We start from the raw sequence: 11,892 nt of genomic DNA, 5'->3' as shown, positions 1-11,892 counted from the left end.
GATCACTTATATTCACTACTAAATAATACTACGTCCACAAAGAGACTAGGTTGTCACACCCTAATCTTGGCTACTCTAATATTGAAGTAGTAATGAATATAAGATCTTAAGAAAAGTATGCTTAACTTGGCAAATAAACTAAGTAGTACAACTACTACTTAGTTTATTTTTTATGTGTTTGAGACAAGTAATTTTTAGGACTTGAAATCATTTTTTAGGTGATCAATCTAAAAAGAGAATTAAGTACTTCTCAAACAAATAAAATTAACCAAAGCACCAACTTGAATCATTAAAATTCAAATGAAATTATAATGAAGAGAGAAATACAAACATGCCATAATCCAAATGAAAGTTGTAGGAGCATTAGCCATCCATCCAAGGATTGGATGCTTTAGGTTCCAAAATAGGATACAAAATCATGTTTTGCCCCTATTTTGCCAACTCCATTCTCCTCTTGAATTACATGAAAAACTACTCTAAAACTAGCCTAAAAACTACCTAAAATGAGAGTAAAATATGGAGGAGAGAAGAGGAATAAACTAGGAAGAATTTAGAATGTATGTACAATGTTTACAAATGAGAATTTCAAGCCTTTATATAGGCCAAGATGTTGGGCGCTCAGCTGCCCTATTTGGCAGCTAAGCAGCTGACCATTGATCCATATGAAGAGCCACTTTGGCCCCTACTTGACCCCTATGGTGGGCTAGGTTACATGCATGGTGACACCTCCTCCTTCTTGTCATAGCCTTATGTCATCCATGAGGTCATGTTATTGGCTTTTAAGCAAAGAAAAAGTAAGATGTTCAATGAGTTGACCTAGCAATCATTTTTCTGGTGGGCCAGGCGCTTAGCTCACCTGGTCCCACGCTCAGCTGACCTGGTCCCTCACTCAGCTGCCTGCTTCAGCAGCTTAGATGACCTGGTCCCACGCTCAATTGCCTATTTCAGCAGCTTGGCTTACCTGTTCCCACGCTCAGCTGTCTGTTTCAGCAGCTTAGCTGACCTGGCCTGGTGCTTGGCTGATTTGGCATGGTGCTTGGTGCTTGGCTTGGCTGAGCAGCTTTGTGCTTGATTTCTTCATGGTGAAGCAACCTTTTTTCCTTTGGTTTGTTACTTGATTTTTGTTGGTTGTTTGACACTTTTGGATTGTTTTCTTTAAGTTAAGGTAAGCATTTGATTTTTGCAAGTTGTTTGGCCTTCCTTAACTTAGCTTTCTTCAAGACAAAGTAAACAACCTTTCTTCAAGGCTAAGTAACCAAATTAAGCACATAACATGTCATGCTTTAACTTGATTACTTTTAGCAATTTATTTTGAGCTTTCGTCTTGAACTTTGGCTTGAATTCTTGTCCATCTTTGAATTTATTCTTTAATATTCAATTTCCTACAAAACTCAAAGAAAACTTGGACAAGAACTAATAAAGAACTAATTTATTTAATCATGCAAAATTCACCTAAAAAGTGTTAATTTAAGTTGGTTTTCTAAAATTTGCATAGAATAAGTGCCATAAAATTATGGTGAAAAGTGTATATTTTTTGCACTTATTACGTGCTTGATTTCCTTTATGAGAGAGTGAGTTGATGGTCCAACTTCGAAAGCTTCAAAACTAAACACATAAAAACAATTTAGTGATTTGTGAATCAGCTTTACATGATAACCATAAAGTAAAAACATTGTTTAACACTTTAATCCTTTTATGAACTCAATGAATTTCATCCATCCGGTCCAAGATTCATATTTTTGAACCATCCTTAATCCCCGAAAGTCTTGTTCCCGATTCCCAATGTTTTTCCAATGTAAGTTTTTAATAAAGTTAACACTTTTATCACCTCATAGATTTATATTTTCATGGAGACTTTTTAAGCCATACTTCTCCATTTTAAGGTAAGTTTCTTAATCCAAGTCCACACTTTTTAAAACAATATCTCCCAAGTTGATCTTACCACTTTAAAGTAAGCCATCTGAAGTAGATACCATATTTTGCATAATACATTTTCATGCTCATTTCAACACCTTCTTGATAGTGTTGATCTAATACTTAAAACAACATTTAAAATCAATATTTCTTAAGTTACACTTACCACTTTAAAGTAAGCTTACATTATTAATGTCCATCCTATAACAAATTAACCATTCATTACTTCAAGACTTTTATAAGTCATCTTTTATCCCAAACCATTACTTGAACTTGGAAGTCAAACAATATCATTTACTAATCAAACTTTTAACTTATAATATTTTAAAACAACATTTTTTCACAAAACTCATCCATAAACATTTTGGATTTCAAAGTTAGAAACTAAACTTTTCCTAAACACATATAGGCCATGATTTAGACCTAATGCTAAGGAAAGTTTTGATCTTTCAACTTATCATTAGACACTTTAAGGTTCCCTTGATAACAAAATCATCCCCTTTGAAACAAAACCAAACTTCAACATTAAAAATATAATATTCTAAACTTGTCCAATGTTATGGTTTTTCAAGCCAAAAACAAGTGGAAAAGTCCAAATTTGTATGGTTAGGAAAACTCCTTAAATGTTCCTTTGATATACAACCATCACCTTTAACCATGTTAAAATACCAACAAACATACAAACTTTCTAAACATCAAAAACAACCCCATGAACACAAAGAGTTCATGTTTTCAAAATAACTTTCTAAGTTCAAGAAAATATCTATTTGAATTTTTTAACATAAAAATAGTTAGGAAGATTATTGGTACAATTCAACGGTTGAAAATGTTCATAACATACATATAAACATAATACTAAAATTTCATAACCATCAAATGGTTAGATCTTTAGAGATGAAGAAATCAAAATGAAAAACATTGAAGAACTACATAAAGAGAGAAAAGTGAAGAAAGAGTTTGAAATGCCAAGGGTTTCTTCTAAGCCAGGGTTTGGCTCCTTAAAGAGAGAAATCTGATTTGGGGGGAAAAAGTCAATGGTTTTTCAAAAAGTAGTTTGTGTAAGAGATAAGTGAGTGATTTTATGGATTTTGTATAAGAGGATATGTACTTTTGCTTGTTTAACAAGCAAGCCTCTTACATGAAAGTGATGTGACCTTTTCGGCGATAAATTCTCGATTAAATCATGTCCAAGTATTGTCGGCTAATACTCGGTCAGATATTAAAAATCTCCCGATTTCGATTTACGGTTGGAACTTCGAAACACAGAATTTGGAGTGAAAACATTTAGAAATGCGTTATTGACGAACATTATGTCTATATTGACTCAAAATAATATTTTGAAGCCAATGACGCAATCAGAATTCGATTATGAGTTACAGAACTCAAAAACACGTTATTGGCTCGAATTTGGGCACGACAGTAGCTCAAAAACCTTTCGTCACAGAAAATTAAATTTTTTTACCACAAAATAGAAAATCTGAAAACAAGACTAATACTCAACTATGGTGTAGCCTAAATCAATACGGATTAATTTCTAAAATTAATCATTGATAAAATAAATAATTAATAAAACATACACAGAAAATTCACGGTGTTATACAATATATGACAATGTGATAGAAAAAAAATACATTTAGGTGGAACAATAAACAAAATGAAGAGGAATACACCTTTTATAGAAGCGTTGATCAATTTTTGATTGGGGAATGAGAAATGCTGAATGAAGTATTATGATTGAGAAACCTGAAATAAATAATTATGAACCCTAAATGAGGAATGAAGGATTATAAATATGGGGATGACATCTTGTTTCCTAAAAAATGTATCATTCCATATGTCATCACTTGTGCTTGATCAAAAAAATACTTAATTATTAAAAATTTAACTTACATACATTTTTTTTAACCAATCACAAAAAATTTATACATTAAGTGATATATTTTTAAGGACATAAAATATGGTCCCAGAAATGACAATTATGAAATGAGGAAGATGACTAAGAAATGGTAATGTTTTAAAAGTTGAAGTGTGCAAATGAGATTTTGAGAAGTGATGCAAATGAGGATTTTGAGAAGTGAATACTTTTGGTATAAACAAAGCTGTCACTTCATTCAATAGGTAAGAAACTGTTTGATATTTCAAGTGTAAATGAAGAAGTCTTATATCATGTAAAAATGGATGAGTTAAAATACATGTAAGTGGATGAATCCAAAGGTGTAGAAATTCAGTCAGTTCAATTTTTGGTGCAATTCAGTCATCGAACTAAACATAAAGGCATAGTTCGATTTACCTCAATTAACCACAAACTTTATTGTAAGAACCAAACAAAACCTCTCATAAATGGTTTGGTTTAGTTCCATGGTTTTCATGATTTTTTTTGCATCAGTTGTCACACACACACACACACACACGCACACACACACCCACGCACACGCATGTACGCACGCACACACACTCGCTCGCACGCACGCATGCACACACACACACATAATACCTTAAATCGTAATCGCTTGCACACGTGAATGAACCCAAAGACATGATACCTTAAGTTTTAGGTCAAAATGTGGTGCCAAATCTACTTGTATGTTTCTGTTACTTAACACATAGAAGAGTGCTATAGCCTATGGATGAAAATTTCCCAACAAGTAGTATCATAATTGATAGTTCGATCGCTCAACTGAGTATTGAAGCAACAAGTGGTCGATAGATCCACGTGGGATCCTTGTGTTGAAAATCTTCCTAGCAGGAGGTTAAAATGGCGTGTTCCATTTATGAAAGGACAAGCCAATGATAGTGCAAGTAGATAAAAAGCTCAACTCTAGTCTTTTTGATACTCGAAAGGCAGTAACTCACACTTGATGAGGGAGATGTTGGGTATTCCAAGTGTGAATGAAGAAATCTCGCACTGTGTAAAAGTATATGAATTAAAGAACATGTAAGTGGATGTACACATAGATATAATGGCTTAAGGTTTTGGGTCAAGATGTAGTGTCAAATTCACTTATATGATTCTTTCACTTAGCCCATGGAAGAATGCGATAATCCATATATGAAGATCTCCCAACAGAAACTAATTCTTTTCGTGATGCGTATTACCCGTACCAACACGTACTACCATCAAGAATTGAACATTTGATCTAATACGATATATAGGGATCCAATAGTGTCTTACACGAAAAAATAAAAAAAATATAATTTTTGGGGTAAAAGGGTACTTTAATTTTTTTCTTTATTAAAAGTGAATTATAAATGTCAAAGGATATGGTACGAGACTAAGGACAAGGATCCTCTGTCCCAAAAAAACTCTATCTTCATGTACCAAGTCAATAAAATTTCATAGAACCAGTGCGCAAATATATATTATTTTAATTTTAATTTTTAATCGAATAAATTTTTTTAATTGGATGGAGACAATAAATGAGACACCAAATAGGACATGTAATCCCCATCTCGAGACTAAGAGATCCAATAACATGACATTACAAGACACCCATGTTGAGCCTTTTTGACAAAATTCCAAACAAAGCCCAAAGGTTTTGAAGACAAATGTCGATCATGTTGCAATAAGCCCAATCTGATCCAATTACCTTTCTCACCTTTCATCACAAAATCAAAAACCCAAAACAATAAAAACATCACACATAGGAAAGAAGAAGAAGAAAGGTTCTAAAGAGTGAAAAAAATCTGAGATAATGGATTCGGATCAGGGGAAGCTTTTCATTGGTGGGATTTCATGGGACACTAACGAGGACAAACTTAAGGACTATTTCGGAAACTACGGTGTTGTCTCTCATGCTTCTGTTATGAGGGATAAGAACACAGGAAAACCTCGAGGTTTTGCCTTTGTTGTTTTTTCAGATCCATCTGTTGTTGATAGGGTTCTCGAAGATACTCATGTTATTGATGGAAGAACGGTAATGGGTCTTCTAATTTCTCTTCAAATTCTATCCTTTTACCCTTTTTTGTTCCATTACCCCATATTCTCTATGTTTTATGCTTTTTGACCCTTTTTTATTTTGATGAACTTATTCATGATTTTTTGTTGTTGTTGAATGAAATTGTAGGTTTTTGGTGGTTTAAAATAAATTGTAGCTTTTTTATTTTCATGGAATTGTGGATGTGTTTTGTTAACTAGTTTTTTGTGTGGTTCCTTGTTAGGTTTAGTATCTTTTAGTGTCCTTTTGAGATTTCTCATCTTAGCTTTACTTGTTTATTTGTGGTTTCTATGTTTCATACCCTTATTTTCTGTGTTAGGTCCTCCCCCATTCTTATGAAGTTATTCATGGAATTTGTTTTACTGAATGAAATCTAGCTTTGTTTGTGCGTTTTAGTGGTTTGAATGAAGTTATAGTTTTTCATGAAATTATTGATGGGTTTTGTTTTGTTGACTATATAATAGCTTTTTTTTGTGGTTTCTGATTAGGTTTAGTACACTTGTATTGTGTATTTGTCGGGTTTCTTCTTATGTTTAGATGTTCTGATTGATAGGACGATTTCAAATGAGTTATCTCTGGAACAGGCCATGTTTGTAGATACACAACCAAAATAAAACCTTTCAATCCTCTACTGAGAAAATATCAGCTTAGAGAGAGCAACAGTGAAAATGATACACAGAGAGAGTCTGACTAGAGTAAAGGAGAGGAATAGTGGGAGAGAGAGAGATCAGGTGAAGCTTTATCCTTTATGTTGGTGGGATTTTATGGGACATGACTCAGGACATGCTCAAAGAGTATTTCAGAAACTACGATGATGTCCTCAACACGTCCATCGTGAGGAGGAGAACACTGTAGTTATAGCTTTGTAGTGTTTGCAGATCCTTGATTCTCATTAGGGTTATCGAAGATTAGCACATAATAGATTGAAGAATGGCAGTCTATGTTGATTTATTTGCAAATGTTGAATTTTTTCTTGTTTAGTTCCATTTCCACAAACCTCTTTTATCATGTGTGGGGTTCTCATGATGGGTTTGTTTATTTTGGGGCTAGATGTTTGAAATTTCAGAATTTCTCTTCCATTTGTTGCTGTTGCTGATTCCAATATTTTGGTATGAATAACTTGTTCCTTTTGTTGAATGAATAACTGTTTTATTGGGGCCCTGCCTGCCAAAGCCCGGAAATCCATAGGGCTTGGCTGCTTGGGTACCTTTTATTAAAAGTGAGTTTTTTAGCCCAGATTGACCAGGCTATTTCAAAAATGGGCTTGGGCCGGTCAGGTTCGCACTACACATTTTTTTTTCTTTTTTTATTCATTTTTGTGTCTTTTGGCTTGGTAAAAAGCATTGCAATTTGTAAAGTGTACACATAATTATAATAATACACTCCTTTATAAAACATGGCCTAATAGATTAAGTGTCTAAAAAAAGAGTTATACATTAATATCCATTGATATATATATTTTAAAGAAGAGTTTAAAAACGGTTAAAAAAGTCACCTTAAAAATCAGACTGAAAGACCTAGCCTAAAAGATTAGCTTTGATAACATGGATAATTGTGAAATGTTTAAGTGATCCTTTTTATGATTTTTCTTTCGTTGATGGTATGTATAAATGTATAATTAGCAACGTGTGTTATAATTTATTATGTAGGTTGATGCCAAGAGAGCCTTCTCAAGAGAGGATCAACAGATTTCTGTTAATTCTAGAACTGGTAATTCCAGCTCAGGTAGGAGTTCTGGAAATGGTGGAAATACCAGGACCAAAAAAATATTTGTTGGAGGGTTACCTCCCACCCTGACTGAAGAAACATTTCGTGAATACTTTGAGGCTTATGGCCAAGTAACTGATGTAGTAGTCATGTATGATCAGAATACTGGACGACCTCGAGGATTTGGGTTTATTTCTTTTGATAATGAAGACACAGTTGATAGAGTTTTGCACAAGACATTTCATGAATTAAATGGTAAAAATGTGGAGGTAAAACGTGCACTTCCCAAGGATGCTAATCCTGGTGCAAGTAACCACACGGGTGGTGCTGGAGTTGGCGGGTATCAAGGGTATGGGGCTTCTGGTGGCAACCAAAATGCATATGATGGTCGGGTGGATTCAAGTAGGTATGTGCAGCCTCAAAATACTGCAAGTGGATTCCCATCTTATGGTTCTTCTGGGTATAGTGCTCCTGGGTATGGGTATGGTGCGGCTAATAATGGCATTGGTTATGGTGCATATGGAGGATATAGTGGTGCCACTGCTGGGTATGGTGGGCCTGCTGGTGCATCATATGGGAACCCAAGTGTTCCTAATGCTGCTTATGGTGGTGGTCCTCCAGGTGGCCCGAGGAGTTCATGGTCTGGTCAGGTTCCCTCTGGTTATGGGTCTGCAGGTTATGGGAGCACTGGCCCTTGGGGTACCCCAAGTGGTGGTGCTGGAACTGGTAGTGGTGGCCCTGGTTCAGCAACTGCAGGTCAATCCCCGAGCGCAGTTGCTGGATATGGGAATCAAGGTTATGGATATGGTGGGTATGGTGGAAGTGATAGTTCTTATGGGAATCCAGGTGCTTATGGTGCTGTTGGAGGGCGATCTGGGAGTGCCCCAAATAGTGAGCTACAAGGCAGTGGTGGCAGCTATATGGGAGGTGGCTATAGCGATCCAAATGGAAATTCAGGGTACGGAAATGCAGCTTGGAGGTCTGAATCAACACAAGCATCAGGAAATTATGGGACTCCTCAGGGAAATGGTGCTCAAGGTGGTTATGGTGGGGGCTATGGCGGTGCACAGCCCCGACAAGCCCAACAACAATAGTTTTGGCAGTTATATCTCATACTGGATCTTCAACTTCAACTTCTAGATCCCCAATTTTTATATCTTAAATCATGAGCTGACACTGAATTTTTCTGCCTAGCAGCAATGCGGTGGCTGAAGTTTGATGATTACACAACGGGACTGGTTACATTGCTCAAATCCCAGTAGTTTGCAGTACCTGATTCCTTTAGTTTATAATAAGTATTTTAAAAAGATAGTAGATTCTACTCTCTATTTAATATTCTGTTTTTCATGTAGCTTTAAATTTGCGTGCTTATGATTTAGCTGTTTGGAATTATTAATTGTCATATTGAAGCTTTGAGTGGCACATTTCACCTTTATGTTTGTTTTGATGCTGTTAATTTTTGTGTTACCTTGGTGTTCTCATCTTGTTTCCCTTTGTGTGTTATCCTGCATCTGACTACAGTTAGTCAGTACGAAATATTTGTGTAGAGACGCTCATGCATTAATTGTTATAACAAGTAGAAATAAGGATGGTATTCTGGCTATATGTACTGATAGCAGTAGCATTAGCAGTAGCAGTAGCAGTAGCAGTGGACACTTGGGTTGATCACTTCGTATTGGGTAGCGATAATGGTAATGGTAGTTGAAACTTTGAGGATGGTTTATTGATTTCCCCCTGCATTGGCACTTGTGTTGTACAGGAGGACAGGTGCATGAGTTCTGAAGTGGAGCCAAGTGTCCATTCATGGCTGAACTTGAGCTTCATGATGGCTTAATCAGGGGCTATTTAGCACGGAATGTACTTAGTTCAGTCATGTTGCGTTTTTCTACACGAGTGCAGCATCAAATATGGATACGTCTGGCTTTACATGTGATAAACTTTCCTATCCTTCAAGCTGGTTTGTGGTGGATGGTTGCGGTATGTTGACTTGAGCAGTTAGCTGTTAATTATTAAAACTTTAACCTGTTTAGGTGGCATGTTAATTGTTACCGACAGATTTTTTCGCTACGAAACAGTTTTAACTGTGGTGGGTAATCTTTTCTAAGCTAGATTTCCTCATTATGTCAGCAATATTATTTTTTGGTCCCTGAAAATGCAACAAGTTTTAGTTTGGGTCCTTTAATTGTTTGGGTTTTGGTTCAAGTTTTTTTGGAAAAATGAAGTCATTGCCGATAGTGAGCCTCCATCAAGTGGTCACATGACAGTTCTCGTGCACTGAGGCAATGTTTCAGTGATTTTCATTTGCACCATGTAAGCAATTAACATAGGCTCACTAGCAATGATGACAATGAAGGACCAAAACCAAAAGGTGCTACATTTTCAAAGGACCAAAAACATTAAAGCCCTTTTCTAAAATGAATCCTCCTTAATATAATTTATCGCTATCTTTAGTTTTAGTCTTCTAGCTTTTGTTTCACTTGGTACATTAGTGTTGCTTTCTGCTATCTTAATATACAGATATAGATGAAGTAGATTATGTTCAATTCAGTAGGTTTTTGGAGTCTATACTCTATAGTGGTGTGATTGTCTTCTTCTGACCCTTGTTTACTTTTTAGTTGAAAAAGAAAAAGGAAAAAAAACTAACATGCTAAGGAGATTCTGATGACTTTTAAACATGATTGTAGAAATTTCTCGGGTTGTGTGTTTAATATGCATCTCAATGTTCAACATGTTTGTCATAATTTTATAGTAAGCTTGTCTTTTTTTGATAAAGTAGAACTTATGTTTGAGATGAAAAACTGATGAAGTCATGAACAAAGAAAAGGAAGTTTAAACAAAGAGTGCGATATCTATGTATTGTGAGTGTGAAGATTTATACACATTCAGTACATTTTCATTTGTATTACTTTTTGAAGAGTCAATGATGATAATCCATGTATGGTGGATCAATGACAATGCATACATTCTTTTCTCTTAAATAAATTGTGTTTATGAAGTGTTATGTTTTCCAATAAAATTGGTGAAATTAAGGCATTGAATTTCCATTGTATCAGGTTTGGGAAGATTGACATGTACCATTGGTATTTCCTTTGGGTAAAGTTGAAGAGAACTCAATATTTTGAGAATGTTAGGCACAAATTTATTTATTTTTGGTACTATTAATGGTATCTCCCCACCTTTTATGGGTATAAAATTAATTCCCAGGAATTGAATCCTTGATTTTTTGGTCTTTTTCGGGATCTAGTGGGGCATGCATAGATTTAGTTTAAGTTCATTAAAATCAATTACAGTATTTTCTCTTTTAAAAATATGCTTAGTATTGTAGGTGATATGTTCCTCAAATCTTCTTATTTCAACTTTGAATCCAATTTGTTTTCATCTCTAGCACTGGGTCTATAAAATGTTACAAAGGGTGGCGTAAGAGTTAATTTGGGAATTGGATTTTGGAGGGGAAGGAAAGGGAAGACTTGAGAATCATAAAATATACTTCTGAGATGATTATTAAACCTTCCTATTATTTCCTCTTCAAAATCTAACTCCCAAACAAACTGTATAGTGTACTTGAGTGAAAGTTTTAAAGGAAAGTGGAGCAATTTCTTACTCAGGACTTGTTTGAGAGTTGAATTTTGGAGGGGAAGTAAGGGAAATGGAACGTTTGAGACCATAAAATACACTTGTGAGATGACTTTCAAGTCTTCTCTTTTTTCTTTTTCCCTCTTTAAAATCTAACTCCCAAACAAACCCTTATATGAATAAGTTATGGACACTGGAGATAAAAGTGATCACACCATAGGGAAATGGGTGGATGAGACAAATGAGGCAATCAACTAAGTTAAGATGATTTTACTTGTATGATATTTCAATTTTGATGTTTTTTAATTTTATTTCTTTTAGCCACGTGTTTGAGTGATTTCCATAGGCCACATACTATTTTTCATTTGAACTAGCAGTGTATCCGTGTATTTGCACAGGTCTCTTCTTTGTTTATGCATAATGCAAATATAATATACATATACTTTATAATTCAATAAATCATGTATTGAAACATTATATTTCTCATTCATATAGGTGCAATATTAACATTGATTTTTGAGTGTATATGTAGAATATTAACAATTATAAATGTGTTTGTATAAGCATTTATTTGTTGAAAGTATGATTATAGAAAATATTTGATTCTTAAATAACTCAATAAATAAAATTCAAATTGTATTGGATAATATCTCACCTCTATATTCTCTATATAAAATTATAAATATAAGGAGTTATTTTTGCATCATATTTTTTGTGATTACGTTTATAAGTATCATATAAAGTCATAAAGATTTTTTAGCAT

At 34.6% G+C, this 11,892-nt stretch overlaps 1 protein-coding gene across 2 annotated transcripts; it reads left to right on the top strand.

Annotated features, from left to right (window-relative positions):
• Window positions 5,526–9,012, top strand: LOC109352435 (heterogeneous nuclear ribonucleoprotein 1-like). Of its 2 annotated transcripts, XM_019594423.1 has the most exons (3): window positions 5,526–5,828; window positions 7,499–8,235; window positions 8,266–9,012. In XM_019594423.1, exons 1-3 carry the CDS (start codon window positions 5,607–5,609, stop codon window positions 8,648–8,650), a joined length of 1,344 nt encoding a protein of 447 aa, XP_019449968.1. In that variant the 5' UTR covers window positions 5,526–5,606; the 3' UTR covers window positions 8,651–9,012. The 2 variants fall into 2 exon arrangements, with proteins under 2 accessions (XP_019449968.1, XP_019449967.1); XM_019594422.1 differs by having other exon boundaries at window positions 7,499–9,012.

The sequence above is a fragment of the Lupinus angustifolius genome, chromosome LG07, assembly GCF_001865875.1.
Source record: "Lupinus angustifolius cultivar Tanjil chromosome LG07, LupAngTanjil_v1.0, whole genome shotgun sequence".
Lineage (NCBI taxonomy): Eukaryota > Viridiplantae > Streptophyta > Magnoliopsida > Fabales > Fabaceae > Lupinus > Lupinus angustifolius.
Note: the sequence above shows the minus strand (reverse complement) of the source record. Positions and strands in the feature narration are given on the sequence as shown.